At 40.3% G+C, this 19,803-nt stretch overlaps 1 protein-coding gene across 1 annotated transcript in view; it reads right to left on the bottom strand.

Annotated features, from left to right (window-relative positions):
- Positions 1-19,203: 19,203 nt before the first annotated feature.
- VWC2L (von Willebrand factor C domain containing protein 2-like) overlaps positions 19,204-19,803 on the bottom strand; it is a 270,505-nt gene continuing 269,905 nt past the window's right edge. Inside the window, exon 4 of the mRNA XM_006867784.1 lies at positions 19,204-19,465. Within this exon, the coding sequence (XP_006867846.1) occupies positions 19,317-19,465 (149 nt within the window). The 3' untranslated portion in view covers positions 19,204-19,316. The remainder of the gene's footprint in view (positions 19,466-19,803) is intronic.

The following is a 19,803-nucleotide window of genomic DNA, read 5'->3' as shown; positions in this document are numbered from 1 at the left end:
CACTTGGCTATCTCACTATTGACAACAACTCAACATATATAAAACTTAACTCACCCAACCTTACTCTTGTTTTCTAGGGTTCACTCAGCATTCAACTTCTTTATCTCAACTCATAAATTTAACCATATCCTGTTATCCTGTTGTAATTTCATGTTGGTGTTGAGTCAGCTCAGACTTATGGTGACCATATGTGGTGCTATAGGATAAACACTGGACTGCTAATCACAAGATCAGTGGTTCAAACCTACCATATAATCCTCAGAAAACCTATACAGGGTAGCTATGATTCAGAATTGACTTGCTAGCACTTAGCAGCAACAAGGTGTGTGCAGAGTAGAACGATAGGACATTCAAGCTTGTGACCTTTCAGAAGCAGATAGCCAGGTCTGTTTTCAAAGGTAACTCTGTGTGGGTTTGAATTCCCAACCTTTTGACTAGAAGTTGAGCACTTAATCATTCAAAGACTCCTAAGTAATTACTAAATCCGGATTATTTTATTACCTAAATTTGGTTCAATTATATGTACTTTATTTTTTCTCTTTAAACAAGTTTCTAGTGTAGGTTCTCATTATCTCTTGCTTTGAGTACAATTGTCATGTAATCCTGTTTCTAATTTGGTCTAGCTTCTTCCTGATGCATCCTTTATGGTATATCCAGAACCAGAATCATCTCACCAAAATGAACATTTGACTATGCAACTCTGCTCTAGAACCCCTTGGTGATATTCTATCATAGCAGACTGAAGTCTGAGTTCTTAACTCACGAGGGCTCACAAGATCCCTACTGACTTGACTTAGTCCTGTCTCAGCAGCTTCATGTCGCAGCTGGAGTACACCAGGGATTTGCTAGTAAATTCCACAGTGCTGTGTTCTTCACACTCCAGGTCCTTATTCTTGGTATTCCTTTGCCTGAAGCATTCTGTCCATCCATCTGCAGTTGATTATCTCTTGCTTTACTTTTAAGACTTGGCTGTGACACCTTTTCTCTAGAAAGACCTTTCTAAAACCCAATTTGAAATAATTAACCCTGTTTTAGCTATCTGTGCATCCTATGCAAATCTCTGAATGGTAAAATGTTGTTAACAGTTTTTGTTTGTGTCTCTTCCTCCTACACTGAACAATAAATGTTTTTTGGACAAAATTATTTAGACTATTTCATATTATCTTTGTCTCCTCAATGCTAACCTCAATAATTAATTACTGTTTTATTAAACTGTCTTTGGAGTCCTGGCGTGGCACTGTAGGGTAAGCACAAGACTTCTAATTGCAAAGTTAGAGATTCAAACCCGCTAGCTACTGCTGAGAAATCCTACACAGGGTAGCTATGAGTTGGAGCTGGCTTGATGACACTTAACAACAAGAACAACACATTGTCTTTGAACCAAATTAATAAATTGCATAGTTTTATGTAATAGTTTCTTCTCTTTAACTGAAAGACTTCGATGATTGGTTAGTTAAGAAAAAACCTTGATAGGAATCTTAATCGTGGTCCTCTCTGTACTACTTGAAGGCTAGAAATGGGTTTTTAAGGACAAGCAAGGAGACAGCAGGACACAGGATGGTAACAATGAGCTCATACACGGCCCCAGCTGTGAGGACTGCGCAGGACCAGGCAGTGCTCCATGTTGTTGTACATGCATCACTGTGAACTGGAATTGATATGAGGGTACCTAACAACAACAACCAGCTCCTCCTTGGAAACCCTATACAGGGTCGCCATGAGCCGGAACCAACTGCATAGTACTAACAGCAGCAGCAGCAGCAGCAAGAGCAACAGAGTATTTAAAAAGTCCCAAAGGGCATTCATTATACACCAAAGTTTCACATTAGTGCTCTTTAGAAAAAACTTGATTCTTTGTGCCTTTTTGTATTTTATAAAATTCTTTCAGTGTACATATATAATCCTGGTGTGGCGCTGTGAGTTAATGCGCCAGACTGCAAAGCCGTTTGAACTGCAAGGTTGGCGGTTCAAGCTCACCAGCTACTCCTTGGAAACCCTATCCAGGGTCGCTACGGGTTGGGATCGACTCGACGGCACTTGACAACAACAATATAAACCTTGAATTTTGAAGGTAATCTGTTATATTTTAAATGATCGGGAGCTGTAAATGATTCCATTTATTCAACCGTTCATTCAAAACTATGAGTATCAACAGTATGCCAGGCTAAGCTCCAGGCTTGAGGCTCATCTGTGAAAAGGTAGATTCCCAAGCAGCAAGCAATCTACATCTTCCTGTAAGTATGTGAGCAAATGACAGACAGGACAGAGTGCTAGACAGTTCTACAAGTGTGTGGGAATACAGTGGGAGAAGGCGAAAGAAGCACCTGCCTACCTGGGTAGGCAGGAAAACCTTCAAAGAGCACATGACAATTGAGTTGGGCTGTGAAAGAGAAGGAATTTTGAAAGGGGACAAGTAGATGGGCAACATATACAAAAGTCTAAATAAAAGTGTCTCTAAGGCGATTCAAACTCACCAGCCGCTCCTTTGGAACCCTATAAAGTGTGGCTGTGAGTCAGAACTGTCTTGACGGCACTTACCATCACCACCAACAAGGAGCTTCCAGAATTTAGGTAGCACTGAAACATGTGCTGGTCTGGTCTGGTGATGTTTGGCTTTTTACGATATTTGGCTTTTTATGATGTTTGGCTTTTTATGGGAGCTGGTCATACTGCAAGGATCATAGAATTGTGCCTCTCATACATGGACTATGGATATGTAAATTATTATTAATAACTAATGCCCATCACATTAGGTAATTCATAGGCTGTGAGATCCCTTGCAGTCTTAGAATTGTGGGAATCTGTCTTTTCCTACAAAGAAACCTCAGAATAAAAAAATCATGACTTTACAATAGCTGCCAGAGTAGGCATCATCTGGTCATGTTGGCATCTGTAATTGTCGAGGTTGGACCAATCATGTGGTGGTCTGTGTTGCCTGTGAAGAAATCCCAAATGTTTTGTATTAACATGTACGCATGGTCATTTCAGTAAATTCCCTCACAGCATAAGAATATCAAGAGTAAAAAACTAATGAAAACATCAGAGTCTAATTTCTCTGAAATAAAGAACAGGTTAACATAGAAGCAGAAACACACAACATCTTAGCGATCTCCTTTCTTTGCCTGTTTTCCAAGTGCTTCCTAAGTAGATCTACTGGATGTAAGGAGGAGTATGCACATTACAAATCTTCTTTAGAAATGTCATTTGACAGTCTACATTGATCCATTTGTCTGAGATGGTGAATATGCTTTTTTCTAATCACATATACTGTTGTACTGGTGTTTCAAACACGTGGTGTATTTTGGCACCACAAGCTAAGCAGCTAGACTTAAAATTTAAAGAAACTATAATACATAAGGAGCTCCGGTAGTGTAGTGGTTATGAATCGGGCTGTGAACTGCAAGGTAAGCAGTTCAAAACCACCAGCTGTTCCGCAGGAGAAAGATGAGGCTTTCTTGCTTCCGTAAAGATTTACAGCCTTGGAAACCCTGTGCAGGGTCAGAACCAACTCCACAGCACATAACCACCACCACCATCACCACCACCACCATAATACACATATTCCTAGAAATGAGGAAAAACTTTCTGCTTAGTCAGAAATGTATTTGACACTCAAGATTTCATTATAAAACATTTCCTCTCTGAATTAAGAACATCAAGCAGAAGTAAACATATCAAAGGATTCAGAAATCCAATTAATTTTATATCTTGAGTATGCCTGAAATATTCATTTATATTTTTCTTTATCAATTCACTCATTTAAGAAATATTAATTGAACATTTTCTATATACTAGGCACACTGCTAAGTGCTTCATTAACTTATAGTCTGGTGGAGGTGACTGCCAAAGAATAACTAATTATAGAGTTTCATATTTTGCAAAAAGACAAGTCTAGAGGTCTGTGGAGGAACATTCTGGGAATTATGAGCCAGTCTAGGTGTGACACCAGTGTTCCCCAGTAGGTGGAATTTAGGCTGAGAACTGAGCAATAGGAAAGAATTAACCAGGGAAAGGAAGGAGATGAGTTAGGTTAAGGGGGTCCCAGTCAAGATTGGAGAGCAGGTAATTTCTGTTAGGATGAGCTCCCCTCTTGGGCAATAGTTTGATATCCTATCTGGTACTCAGTGATACAACCCAGAATGCCACATGTTTTTCCCCTGAGTCAGATAGCTCTCTTCAGTTAAGGTGTTTGTGAAGGGTACTGAATGAACAAATCTGTCTTTGAAGAAGTACACACAGAATACTCCTCAGAAGTGATGATGGGGATAATTTACCTTGTTTACTTTGTGCCAGGAGGGGTCAATCCTTGGGAAAAAAACCCATAATTCTTGGGAAAGTAGAGCATCAGCAAAAAGGGGGAAGACCCTTAATGAGATGGAATGACATAGTGTGTTCGACAATGAACTCAAACAACAATGGACTGAGACATTACGAGGATGGTGAGACCAGGCGACATTTAGTTCTGTTACTCACAGGATCTCTGTGAGTTGGAGCTGACTCTAGGATAAGCACTGGATTACAAGGTCACTCAGAACGTCAAGGCTGCTGGTCAGTCCTACCAGTCACTCCTCAGAAATGGTATACAGGGTTGCTATGAATCAGAACGGACTCGATGGCACTTAATAATAATGACAACAGTAACAACAATTCAGATCTGACCTTTCTGAACTCACTTATGGACTTAGGAACTCTTGCTTCCCATTCTAGGCCACAGTAAGACTTTACTGATGCCGAGATGAAACACCACACCAGCGTGAAGAGGAATTCCTCTCTTCCCCAAACAGGATGTAACCTCACCTTCATGCTCTTTAAAGTTCACCTGTGACTAAAAACACTTCCAATGTATGAGTCCAGTGCATTTCTGAATTCATGTTTTTGTTCTTTGTTGCCATCCAGTTGATTCCGACTCCATGAATGCAGAACAGAACTGCTTTATAGCGTAGTGGTTACGAATAGGGCTGTGAACCTCAACGTCAGCAGTTCAAAACTACCAGCTGTTCCGCTGGAGAAAGATGAGGCTTTCTGCTCCCGTAAAGATTTACAGCCTCAGAAATCCTGTACAGGGTCACTATGAGTCGGAATCGACTCCATGGCACAGAACAGTGACAACACAGTGTTTGCAAATCTGTGATCTTTTGTAAGCAGTTATATAGACCTGACTTTTTAGATGCCTCTGGGTTGTTTCAAGTTGCAAATCTTTTGGCTAGTAATTGAGGGCTTAACTGTTGAAGCATTCAGGAATGTCCTCCTAAATTAATAGATAATATTAGCTCTGGTAGCATAGTGGTTACGAATCGGGCTGCGAACTGCAAGGTCAGCAGTTCGAAACTACCAGCTGTTCCGCAGGAGAAAGATGAGGCTTTCTGCTCCCGTAAAGATTTACAGCCTCGGAAACCCTGTACAGGGTCACTGTGAGTCGGAACTGACTCCACAGCACATAACCACCACCACCATTAGATTGCTAGAAGAAGGAAAAATTATATATATATAAGGTTTTCAACAATTTTTTATCATCTCTGATTTTTAACTTAGATTTTAATGCCTTGATATGAATAAACGGATATTTTCTAGGGAGTAAAGGAATGTAGGTCTTGTCATTGAAATCTGAGCTCCTTTTGCTGAAAGAAAGAAGGAGATGCAGTAATGTGGGTGAATCCCACCAACAAAATATTGAGTGGGACATGCCATATCCAAAAACACATACTGCATGACTAGTTACACAGTGTTTCAGAACAGACACAAGTGAGTTATGCCGTTTGCAGGTAGGCAGTTTATCCTTGGTAGCTCTGGTAGCGTAGTGGTTATGAATCGGGCTGCAAACCGTAAGGTCAGCAGTTTGAAACTACCAGCTATTCCGCGGGAGAAAAATGAGGCTTTCTGCTCCCATAAAGATTTACAGCCTCGGAAACCCTAGACAGGGTCACTATGAATTGGAACCGACTCCATGGCACATAACCACCACCACCACCATCCTTGGTAGAGGTGAAAGGCATCAACTAGATGAACTGGGTGCTGGCCACACAGTTATATTTGGCTGAGAAGTTAATTGAGTGATATACTTACGTATACTTTCCTGAATGTATAGTGTAATTAAATAAAGTGTTCTAAAAAGATGTTCACTTTGAACAAATGAATCCTTTACATTTATATAAAGGAGAAACATATTTGGTCTTACAATTTGATTCTGGTGTTTTCTACAGAGTCATTAATGAAGTGGGCCTTACTAATAATCCAGTTTATTTGCTCCAGTTCAATAAACATAAAGCAGGTCTCAAAGCAAATTACTTTGGGCCAGATTATTCAATTCAACCTCAGCACTGACGATGGTAAATATGCAATTGCTGAAACTAACCAAACTGTTTTAGGAATCTGTTTCTCACTGTGTGCCAGGGCAGAGGGTTAGAGATGTTTCTAGTTGTATTTCAATGCATACATGATGCATTTGCAACATGCCCTTTTGTTTCTCCAGAAGGCAGTTAAAGAAAATGGATGGTACGGTGTTGTGGATTTATATGCACTGGAATATAGATTATATTGAAACCAAGGTGTACTTTTTCTAAGTTGACATCATTTCAATAGGCATATTGGGTTGATGGCTAGTCTTCCATTTTTGGTGAGTGCAAATCAATAGGATGTAATATGTGATTATAGATGTATGCTCTGTTTTCACTTTTGAGAGTGTACAAAAAGGAAGTGTATCATTGTATACTACATGTTGTTGTTGGTATGAGCCGCAGAGTCGTTTCCAATTAATAGTGACCCTGTACAGGGTTTCCGAGGCTGCAAATCTTTACGGGAGCAGAAAACCTCATTTTCCTCCCACGGAACAACTACTAGTGTCAAACTGCTGACCATGAGGTTAGTACTCTGATTGGTAACCACTTCACTACCAGAGTTCTTTATGCTATGAGAGCTCCTTGTATACTACATGGGTGTGGTGAAATATCATAATTCTGTGTATCTTTCCCCACTATGTGAGGGTGACATTATGCTTTTCAGATGCATCTTTTCCTAGTCTGGCTGCTGTGACCATGGCCTCCTTGTTCACTGGAGGGAGGGAGGCTGATTCACCAGAAGGTTAAAAACAATGGTAGCTTGGCCATTACACTCACTGAAAACTCTTGAGTCTTTGTCGCCAGTGGCTGCTGATGAAAATCACTGTGCTGGAGAAATGGAGTGGGAAAAGAAACACTGGTTGGCTCTGCTCTCTTTCATGAGTGATGCAGGCATCTCTCGTATTACTATTTATATCCAGAGTGTGCCTTGCACGGCTGCTCAATAGCTCAAGAGCTGGAAGGTGCAGGTGGATATCTAAAGCAAACTCAGGCAATTAAAGTTAACATTCCTGAGAGCATGGTACTTGTCAGGCTGAAAAGCAGGCAATTGAATGGTAAGCACCTCCTGGAGACTTGCTGGGGTCTCTGGGGATGGAGAGCAGTGCCCAGCCCAACCAATTGATACATATGTGTGTTTGATGTAAACATATAAAGTGGCTCCAAGATCATTCTTCTCCAACTTCATGGAAGTATCCTTGTGCATGTCTAGAGACTCAGGAAAGTTGTTCTCTTTTCATCTTATAGGAATGGAGCCCTGCAAGGCCACATCAGATAGTAAACAGAGCAAGTAGATGGAACATAAGCCCTCTTAGCAGAAAAGAAAATCCCAAACAAAATCCTACCAAATGCTTATGTTAATATTTTGCACATTTAATAAGAACTGCTGTTTTTTTGTTTTGTTTTGTTTTTTACATCTATCTCATTGTCACTGAAATGATTTTAAGTTCCACAGAAGCTTGATTTTCATTCTCTTCAGCAACTCTCCTTTGTTCATGTTCAGCCTCCCTCTGAAATCGATGGATCACATGAGCCACCAATGATTAGGGATGGGAAATTAAATCTATGAGCAAGCAGAACTAATGAAATGCTTCACAGCCAGGCAAAGGTGGGATAAGAATTACTGTAAGCCAAACATGCCTGAAATTGTTAGGTAAAAAGAGAGAGAAAGCGTGTACTTAAGTTTAAGATGGAGACACAGCAAGAATTTGATCTTAATGACGCAGCTATTTGTCCACCAGAATGTCTATGGCTTTGTACTTTTCTGTTGATATTTGTTGTTGTTGTTAAGTGCCGTCGAGTCTGTTCCGACCCATAGTGACCCTGTACAGGGTTTCCGAGGCTATAAATCTTTATGGGGCAGAAAGCCTTATCTCTTTCCCATGGAGCAGCTGGTAGTTTCATACTGCTGACCTTAGGTTCGCAGCCCGATTTGTAACCACTACGCTATGTAGATCTGTACTATTTACACACAGATACAAATATACACACATATGAGCCTTAGACATTTTGTACTTTCAACTTATAAATTTTATGTCTTATGTTCATATACTTAACAACCTCAAATTCAATAATCTCAAGATGGTAGGCAATATGTTTTATCTGTGAGCATCTTAATATTATCTGTTTGTAAAAACTGTAACATAGGAAACTTATTGGCAATTGATTTTAAGACTGGTCTTGTAAGTGTACAACACAAGTTGTCATCCTCGTATTGTCATTTCCAAAATTCTAGGAAGGGACCCATTCTCAAAAAGACCTCCCTGGCTAGCTTACTGATGTTTCACCAGGGGTCACAGCCTTCCATTCCATAAAGAAGGCTGATGCCATGTCAGAGTGCTACAGCTGAGGCCAACAATGGAAACACCATTGAAGGAGGGCATTATGTATTTAAATTCTGACTGAGATGCAAAAACATGTTTTGATAAAGTACATTTCGCTGGGTAGAGGAGAAAAAATTCAACTGGTTAATGAACTGACTATAAAAAATAAGAGCCGAGGGCAACAAGACAAGTGAATGCTTCACAGTATGTCAATAACCCATCTCTACATCTTTATTTGCTCAAAGTTCCTGGTTTGTGCCAGGCACATAGTTACTGATTTCAATGAATTTCCTCATTAGCAAAATGAAGTTGTAACAAGATCTGAATCACACCAGCAGAAAATCTATCTTATAAATTGAAAGCAAGCATTGGACACTTGGTGTCATTGTTGACCTGGTCTCTTCCTGCTTTAAAACTCAGATTATGAGTTACATTATCCCAGAACGCTCTCCTATAGGACCTCCCGTTCCTAGTGCACTTGTTCATCTACAGAGCACAACACTGCCTACTCTGTTATCATGGACTTGCCTTGTTGGTTTTTCCCCCCACCAGACTGTAAGCTCCTTGAGGGCATGAGAAATAAATGCTCTATTCTATTATATCCACCATGCCTACTCTCCTAGCTGGAAAATTGTTCATTGAATAAATGAGTAAACTAATTAATTGGACAGATAAAATAAAAAGACTAGATTAGACAAAACAAAGCACGGAAAAGGCCCAGACTACTTGAAGGTTAATTTTACTAATATAATATACCTTAATCTATTTTCCTTGATCACAAAAGTGCTTTGTAGGATTTTTCTCAGAGTTTCTGGTCTATAACATTTGCATGATGAATTTGCAGTAGAGGAATTTTATAACACAGCCTGGGTTACCTTTTGTGTGATCATTGAGAATGATGCTGAAAATGGTGACTTCTGAAATGGTTACTACCTCATGACAAAAGTGGGTGGGTGAGGAGACTTATGGTGTGTGTAACATTTCCTTGAGTTGATAGCTACTGGAAACCAAACACAGACCTTTCAACAAGATTAAAGAGATGCTATTAATTGCTATCGATCATGGGTCAACAAATTAAATTGCATCTGCAACTGCATCTCTGAAAGGTCTAAATGAGAAATGCAGCTAATGGGTCTGGCTGACCCAAAGTTGTGATTAATTAAAAAGGGAATGAAACCAAAAAACAAACAAAGGCAAAGAAAACTGTAATGGGAGCAAGGTGGAAATCCTTGAAAATCTCAAATTGAAAGACTTCCTGAGGACATGACTTGCCATTTAACCCACATGTTTTAAGAAGAAAACAGAAAAACTACAATAGATGGCTAAGCAATCCTTCTTTTGATTTCCCAGAACCCTGGTGAACAATCATATGAACATGAAACTGACATTTTACATTCTGAATTGACAAGAGACGTATTAGAAACTTATAAGCAAGTTGTATCAAAATATGCAAATATGTTCACCAAGATTTATCACAAATAACCTCATATGCATTTGAAAACTAGACAGTGAATAGAAAAATTGATGCTTTTGAGTTATGGTGTTGGAAGAGAATGTTGAAAGTGTCACGGGCTGCCAAAAGAATAACAGATCTGTGTTGGAAGAAGTGCAGCCTGAGTGCTCCTTGGAGGCCTGGATGGTCAAACTTCATCTCTCATACTTTGGACATATTGTCAGGAGGGACCAGTCCCTGGAGGATACCATTGTTAGGTAAGGTGGAGGGTCAGAGAAAAAGAGGAAGGCTTCCCCCCCCCCCCACCCCAGCGAGATGGATTGGCCAAGTGGCAGCATCAATGGACTCAAGCATGGCAACAATAGTGAGGTTGACCCAGGATCAGGCAGTGTTTCTTTCTGCTGTGCATAAGGTCGCTATGAGTCGGTACCAACTCTATGGCACATAACAACAACAACAGCTCATGAACTCTCACCATTTCAACTAGTGATTTCTATTCTAAAAATACTACAAAAGAAAAAGTGATGAATTTTGATTATTCAAAATTCCAATTCTTAAAACCAAGATGAAAATTGTGTTGGCAATTAGGAACAAAGTGGTCAACATTGGGGACAAGCGTATAAGACGTTGAATCTAAGCACTGGATCATTTACCAGCATCTTCGGTACATGTCCTAAAATGAAGTCATGAACAACCCTCAAGTAAAGCACAGGGTTCTGTTTTAGCAACTGTAGGATCCTGAGAGTGGTAAATAATTTGTGCTAGGCTGCTAACTGAAAAGTTGGCTGATTGAACTTATCTAGGTGATCTGCTTACATAAAGATTATAGCCAAGAAGATCCTATAGAGCCAATTCTGTGGCAGCAGACAACGTAAGCGTCAATGGTCTTCTAATCGCCTGAGCTAGGAACATGGTGATTTTACTTCTTAAATCTTCATTTGATCCTCCATGAGTTCCTGTAGTCTCAGTGGGTCTGACCCAGTCTTTACATTAGGGGGACAAGCCATCCTTTTTCTTTACTGTTGTTGTATGTGCCTTTGCGTCAGTTCCAATGCATAGCCACCCTGTATAGAGTTCCCCAGGAGCAGCTGGTGGGTTTGAACTGCTGACTTGTGGTTCACAGTCTGGTGTTTATCCTACAGGGCCACACTAGGAGTTGTAGACTGTCAATTTTCTCTCATTAGCATCCCACCTCTCCCTCCTCAGCCCCAGTCCCTCTTTCATTCTGCTGTCACAATTGCTCAAAGTCACAAATATCGCAAGGTATCTCTCTTATTCAACACTTCTCATTAACCCACAATACCAATAAAAATCAAGTCCAGTGTTCTTATGATGATTTTCCAGAGCATTCCTCCATCTCCATCCTCACTCTCAGATTATATATCTGCCTGTCACACTCCAAATGTGCTCTTCATTTTCCAGTTTACAACATCATTTTCTCAAATACCTACCCAACTTGTACCTAAACTACAATATCCAAATCTAGAATTCCTTTGTTTGGATACCACCTGTTCTGCTTTTTTAAAAATGATCCCAGCCTCTATTATGAGCTGCTTTATAGGCAATATTTAATTTAATAGGGACCCTGGTGGTGCAACAATTAAGTGCTCATCTGATAACTGAAAGGTTGGCAGTTCGAATGCACCCAGCATCCTTGCAGGAGAAAGGCTTGGTGATTTGCTCCCAAAAGTTTAAAAGACTAGAGAACTCCTTGAGGCAGTTCTACTCTATCACATGACATCACCATGAGTTGAAGCTGACACAATAGCTCTCAATAGCAACTTTCTATTTACATTTAAAGGAGCTCTGGTAGCATAGTGGTTATGAATTGGGCTGCTAATCTCATGGTCAGCAGTTCGAAACTACCAGCTGTTCCGCAGGAGCAAGATGAGGCTTTCTGCTCCTGTAAAGATTTACAGCCTCGGAAACACTGTACAGGGTCGCTATGAGTAGGAACCAACTCCATGGCACATAACAATACCATCACTGTGGTTGAAGAGCTGCTCCTGCATTTCTGATTGAGTGAGCCTGAGAAAACCATGCCGTCTTTAAACCGCAGCTATCTGGTCTGCAAAAAGAGGACGCCAATCTGTAATTTCATGCTGTTCACGAAGATGGCTCGATGAATGATGCAAATAATTTTCTCATACAAAGTAGTTAGTACAGTGGTCAAGAAAAGATAACTAAACTTTACACCCAAATTCCTCTCCATCTCCACACCCCTCCCCCCCCAGCTGCCTCATGTAATTATTCATTCAAAAAATTTGAAAATTCAAGTTGGAAAAGTATAGCTTTTTAAATGTGCTCTTACTTTAGGGGTGAAAGGCTACTTAATTTAAGCTTTCAAAGGCTAACAAGAAAACCATGATCACACTACCTCAGTGGAAAACATCTAAAATATGAAACAAATCTGAGTCCTTAAAATTAAAGAACTCTATTCAATTCAATTCATCGAGATTTTATTCTATGAAAGGTACTACGCGACGAACAGTGTCTTGTTCCTCAAACATACAGTACATAATCTAGGAGTCCAAGTTCGAATGAGGAGAGCCAGCTGTTTACACCACCTAGTATAGTTTGAGGGTCCCTGATAAAGACATCACCCCAATTTGAGAAGCAAATCCTTTGCAAATGTGGTGAAAATGTCTAAGGAAGCTTACTGACTTGGAGAGAGCAATCCCACCTTTCTAAATCATGAAGCTTTCTTTAAAAGAGCATTACCCACAACATAATCTCTCAAACAACAACAGGTCAAAGTTCTGCGGTTCAAAGTTTTCTCTCCTATGTACTGAGGTGTCCTCTCCAAGAGCTGTATCTAAAATGAGCTGTATACAATCCCTTGCAAGAAACATAGGAAGCACATTGGATACCCAAATGGGGAGGGGGAGACTACAAAGGCAAGAAGTGACTGGCTTACAAGCTTTCAAGAGGGAACCTAGAGCTAGGGGGCCTGGAGGAAGGCAGAATCTCCAGTAAGTACTATCCAATCTGTCTAGGCGGAGCTGATGAAATGAAATCAGATGGGTAACTCATGATACTGCAGTGAATAATGATTATCAGGACTGATTATGAGGGTTGGAAGTGCAAAGCTAGACGTTTTGTAGCAAGGAAGGGAGTGATTATTTCTCTGGTCTAGGAGCAGAGGTCTCTAGGACCATCAACAGAGAAGAGCCGAGAGTGGGACCCTACCCAGAGAACCAGAGATGCCTGAGATGGAGACAGAGACGATGACATGGAGTGATGAAGCGGCTGGGGACTTTGGATCCAGAGAGGGAGAGGGACTGTGGGCCGAAGACTGGGAGGGGAGGGGGGAGAGTAGGGGGTGGGTTTCTAGGATATACCCTTTGGACGGTTGATGATGCATGAAAGGGATTGGAACCATGGCAATGAGATGATATATGATGGAATGAATGTAAAACTAAAGTTCTCTCATGTAAACTATCATATAATTCACAAGAAAACATTAAAAAAAAAAACAACAACATAGGAAGCAGAAAATTGAATGCATGGAAAATGGAAAAGCAAGAAAGTCAAATCTTACTCTAAGAAAATACAGGTGAAGTGTGTGTGTGGGATGTATTCATGTGTTCGAGGACTGCATATTGATTTTTCTTATTGACTTTTTTCTTTCTTCCTCCAACAAAGTAGAATGTGACAGCAATTCATAAAATATCACTTGGCCGTACTCTGCACTCAGCAATAAGTTTGTTTCAAAGAGAAGAAAAGTAACAGTTTACTTGTGCTTTCCAAGGAAAGTTTGCACACATATTTAAATGAGTGTCGCTTGGATGTTGGTGGTCAGCAATGGTTCTTATTCTGGGGCTCTTTGTCACCCCTCTAAGGTTAATTGGTATTAAGCAGCTTGTTCATTGTTTTCTCTGCTCATTGTCCAAGAAGGAGTTTTAACATCAGGCTTTAAAGAAGAAATATTTCCAACACAAAGCCCTTTGATGCTATAAATGGTTAACATGTTCAGCTGTTAATTGAAAAGTTGGAGGTCTGAGTACACCCAGAGGCACTTGAGAAGAATGGTCCAGCACCTGCTTCAAAAGATCAGCCATTAAAAACTCTATGTAGCACATGGGAAGTCATCATGGGTCTGAACTGACCCCACAGCAATGGGTATTACTCCCATTACTCACCCAGTGCCAGCAAATTGTACAAACCCTCAACCATCAAAACAAAACCGGGTCTCTGAGTTCAGAGCTATAAGTGCCATTGAGCTGATTTGGTCTCTCAGTGACCCCATTGGACTGTAGATCCCCAGGCTGTTTTCCAACAGAACTGTTGGGTGAATTCAAACCATTGACCTTTTGTTTACCAGCCTAACTGCTTAATTGTTGAACCATCAGAGTTGGACAGCAGGCAGCATTCAGATATGTACTTTTTGAAGGTAGGATGAATGACAACCAAATGTAATGTTTGGATGGTTTAGGTTATACAAAAGCTTCCCTTCCCCTTATGTTTCAGAAAATCTAGGAAATGTGAACATGGTCTTATATTATATGGTGTGGTACTGTAGGATTAACATTGGACTGTTTACAGCAAAGTTGGTGGTTCAAACTCACCAGATGCTCCTCAGAAGCCCTGTAAAGGGTTGCTATGAGTTAGAACTGATAGCAACAACAGTAAAAACAGTAAGACATTATTAATTGTGTTAGGTTTGATGTAGTTAAATAAGAATATGTTCCTTTAAAAAAACACAAAGGTAATTCTTGTAAGGTGTAGGGTGAAATGATGAGGCTTTCTGCGCCCATAAAGAGTTATCACCTCAGACACCCTATGTAGGGTTGCCCTGAGTTGGAGCTGACTTGATGGCACTTAACAACAGTAAAACGAAGAGTGAAATGATATGAGATTTGAGATTTGATTTAGAATATTGAAGATTAAAAATGATGAAGCAATTGTATACAATTTAATAACTGGAATCTGGACAATGGATAGTTGGAAGTTTACTCTAATAGTTTCTCTATATTTGTGCATGTGGAAAACGTTAATAACCAAAAAATCCTGTTGCCAGCCACTTAATAGCATAATGTTTGTAAGTCTGGCTGCTAACCTCAAGGTCAGCAATTCGAAACTACCAGCTGTTCTGCTGGAGAAAGATGAGAGTTTCGTTCCCATAAAGATTTACAGCCTTGAAAACCCTATGCATAGTCGCCATAAGTCGGAATCGACTCCATGACACATCACCATCACCTTATAACTTTGGCCAAATTGCTTCACTTCTTTTTGCTCTGATTTCCTCACCAGCAAGCAGAGACTGTAAAGTGCTTCCGTCATAGGTGTGCTGCATGGATCTCCAATCAGATACTAAAAGTGAAGTAAGTGCTTAACAAAGGGCCCAGCATGAAACAAGCATTGGACACTTATTTGCTTTCCTGAATATTGTGCACTGATAGGGAGTCAGAGAAAAGTTTTTCCTGACATTATACTTTCACTACTAGCTTTTAAAATACTCTCATAGGCATGCGAAAGCTGCACAGTGAATAAGGAAGACCATAGAATAATTGATGCATTTGTGTTATGGTGTTGGAGGAGAATATTGAAAGTGCTATGGGCTGCCAAAAGAACCAATATATCCGTGTTGGAAGAAGTGCAGCCAGAGTGCTCCTTGTCTCTCATACTTTCGACATATTGTCAATAGGGACCAGTCGCTGGAGAAGGATATCATGTTTGGTTAAGGTGGAGGGTCAGAGAAAAAGAGGAAGACTCCCAACGAGATGGATTGGCCAAGTGGCTGCATCAATGGACTCAAGCTTAGCAACAATAGTGAGGTTGGTCCAGGGTCAGGCAGTGTTTTGTTCTGCTGTGCATAAGGTCACTATGAGTTGGTACTGACTCGACAGCACCTAACAACAACTGGCTTCTTTGAATCCCCTCTTCAGTCACCCATGCAGGCCTTGACATTTCACAACTGAAATCACACACAAGCAAATGTGAAAACTTAATGTGCTTAATTCAAATTGAATAGGCTCCAAAAATACATGCTCATTTAGATGATAGAAACCACCAAAAATCTGACATCAACTAATGAGTGCAGAGAAAAGTGAGAAATTGAGAAGGAAAATATACCACAAACAGTGTTTGTTGGTTAACACACTTTATATTTAACAAAATAGTTTTTTAATAATATATTCTTTTACACATCAAATATTGTTGCTAGAATCCCCGTTTTTACAGTTTAGTGTTTAGTTGTTTGTTTTTCTCACTAGTTTTCAGGCACACCATTTGTCAAAGATTTTAGAAACTGAATAATTTTGAACAGGCATCAGCTGACAGACAGGATGTTGATCCCTTATTTAAACATCACTGTAGTTAAAGCAGAGAACCAAAGGCAGAGGGGAAATAGGAGCACAGAGGGGACAGGCTGCAAACAAAGCCTTCCAAAGAAAACAACAGAAGAGATCAGAACTCTGTGGTTCAGAGTCTGGAAAGAATTTCTCAATGGCCTGTGTTGAAGGAAGTTGTAAAATGTTTATCGGTTGATGAGAAATTCTGTCACAGTATAGGTTCATCTTTCCCTAAAGGGGAAAAGACATCAGTGCTAGAGTCTTAAAGGGAACAGCTTGTAGTGAAACTCTGAGGAGAAAAAAAAATCCAACAACAGACAAAAAAATCCCTCTCTCTGGCTGGCAGCGGAAGCCACTGAGCAGCCTTCCTTCTGCAAGCTCTCTGAAGAGAGTTTCTTGATGGTTGGTTTTAAACTTCCTTCTAGAAAGTTCTTGCTGTGACTATCACTGTGCCAAGACTTTGATGCAAAATCTCTGTACTCCGGCTTCTCAGTTGCACTGTCTCTCTAGCTTTCAAAAGTACATACTAACTCCTTAATAACACATAGGGTACTATGCTACATGGCTCTATTAATGGTATTTTCTGGGCTTCCAACCTTATTCCTGTCATTTATTATTATTTTTTTTATTTCTTTCCAAGGAGTGTGTGGCTTTTTGAAGCCAGCAACAGGCAACCTCAGGGCAAAGAAAGCTCTCTAATACATCTCTGTCTAGACACAAGCTGAAGTCTGGAATGCCTTTACTTTGGAGTGCAGGAATAAATCATGCAGAATTGTTCATGAATGATTCATGACGGTCTATATGATGTATTCATGGTGGCAACTGAAAGGCACCAAGTTTGCTGCAAATTGGTGTTGTAAGGGAAGGAGGCTTGATGTTCTTCCTTCGGATGGTGCCTGCTTGGCTATTTGTATTGTAACAAACGCAAGCACAGTGTGCGTGAGAAATGTCAGGTTCAACTCATCAATACATTAATTTTGGAAATGACAACTTTTTCTTGATGACGGGAAGTGCTTGTAGGGAGGAGAGCCTGTCAATTTTAAATGAAAAAAACCTAGTTTAGGAGACTCAAGAAATACGTGTCCTGAGGTAGGACCTAGGGCAATAGAGGCCACTGGCCCTCTAAGGAGGAAACGTCCTTTCAGGGCTGCTGTTTCTGAACACCCTAAAACGTTTCTTGGCTTGCCCCAGCCAGAACCCTCCCAGGATGTTTCCACACCAGTGGTTCTCAATCAGGTACGGTTTTGGTCCCACCCCCATCCCTTGGGGTTATTTGAGAATGTCTGGAAAGTTTTACTTGTCACAACTGGGGAGTTGAAGCTGATATCTAGTAGACAGAGGTTAGGGATGTTGCTAAATGTCCTAAAAATGCATGGAATAGCTCCTTACAACAAATAATTATCTGGCCCAGAATATCAGTAGTACTGAAATTGAGAAACCTGTTCTAGAATATGGAGTCAGGGCAAAGCCTAGACTGGGCTGGGGGCAGGAAATGAAAGAATGTCCTTAGTGATGACAACCTTAAAGTTTCTTCAAGGACCCAATCATATCTGCATCAGGGTTTTCAAGGCAGGAGAGTGGAATAAGCAAGTAATTATGCCATATGGGTTCAGATTGCTAATTTTGCACTTGAATCGAGGTGACATCAGATACCCTGTGTGGTTTAATTTTTCTGTTACTATACGAGCAGCATTACCAGGGCAACCTTGAGACTCTTCGAAGGTTCACTTTAATTATTCAGTATATAATATATACATTTAAAAAATGTTCAATAAATGGAATTGTATTGTGCAAGACTCACTCTAACCTAATCTTTAATTTAAATCAGCACTTGAGGTGGAAAGAGTGTCCTGAATCTGTCTTTTAGACATAGGGCTGAGTAGTTGTACTTGTAACATGGCAAACACAAACTCAAACCATCCAAACTGCCTGTGTGAACTTTCCGTCACATCTGAACTCAGGTGGTGGAAGTGTTCAGAAAGATTCAAATTCACAGTGGGTCTATTTGCCCTGGTTCTGGGATGTGGATTGCCAGGTGGCAGAGTGGGTTTAGAGTGGGTTTAGTTACAATTCAAACTCAAATGCAGTTTCATGAGAAAGTCTGGGGACCAGAGCTACAATTTAAAAGATGTTTTCCCTTTGAATTCTTCCGTAGAACTCAGGGTGTCCTACACATAGTCAGTTTTAATTGGCAGTTTTGAGATTTGCATTTGAAATGTGTGGTTTGTCAGAATCAAAATGTGAGCTCCCACATAACGGACAAAGCACCAGTTCCCCACCCTACCCACCAGTGGGGTCCTCTGTGTGTTTGTTACACCTCTCTTCTCTTAGCGTACAGGGCATGGTTCACCCATGGGGAGCGTTTGGGTTCACTTTTGTCTTCCTTGTCAGGAAGCATCCTTACCCCGGATCTTCCTTTACCAAAATGCTTTCCACAAACCTCAAAACTTTACTATGCAGTCAGATCTGGTCCCTTAGATACTGAAAAAGAAATAATAATGATAATAAAAATACAACAAGAGTAAAATGCCAGGTCTGACGTACAGAAGAACAAAACTGGAGTCAATCAGCTGACAGAAAGCTGGTGGTCAGAGGAATCACCAGTGGGAGCCTGTGCAAGGATTCTTTCTTTCTTTTTGTTCCAGAAATCCAGTTGTCAAGTCACCGTCAAGCATTGATAATTACAAAAGCGGCTTAGATAGCTGAATACTCTATATATTTTATATAGCAAGAGAGAAAGAGAGAAATTTCCTCTTTGTAAAATATTCACTTTTGTCAATCCTAAAAGGTTTTGCTGGTGACCCTGTTGTAGCTGGCAGGAGTTTATTTGTTTGTTTTGTTCTGTTTTAAACATGTGCAGTGTAGAAACCATCACATCCTCTTCTAAGAACATGTCATTGGTCGGGAATTTGTTCTACACAGTCTGCTTGCCTTGGCATTCGCGTTTTGAACACTGAGCAGGCTTCCACCAGTCCCCGTTGAGACAGTGACAGATGTTACATTCATCCACTTTCACTTCAATGCCAGCTGGAATTATTGTGGTTCCTGCAAAGCAGTTTGGGCCTGGAACACACACACAGACATTGATTAGTTGATTAAATCTGGGAGGCTCCCCTTCTCCCTTCAAAGAAAAAAAATTGAACCCCAAAGCTATGAATGAATAGGTCAGACAACTTTTAACAGCTTAAAATAAAAGAATTGTCTAGTTGTCCCCTTTAAATTCAAACTTTGAACCCTACTGTCTTTTCCATACAGCTCATTATCTCTGTGTCATGTCATAATAATAATAATAAATAGAATCCCAACCCTCCAATTCTGTGCCTACCAAGGACGTGCAGTTTTCTAAATTCAAGTTTTCAGGATTATACATTGTTTGCTTTGTGGTTGGGAGTATCAGGCTG

Source organism: Chrysochloris asiatica, unplaced genomic scaffold (assembly GCF_000296735.1).
Source record: "Chrysochloris asiatica unplaced genomic scaffold, ChrAsi1.0 scaffold00110, whole genome shotgun sequence".
In the NCBI taxonomy this organism is placed as follows: domain Eukaryota; kingdom Metazoa; phylum Chordata; class Mammalia; order Afrosoricida; family Chrysochloridae; genus Chrysochloris; species Chrysochloris asiatica.
This window is presented reverse-complemented; position numbering and strand designations above follow the sequence as displayed.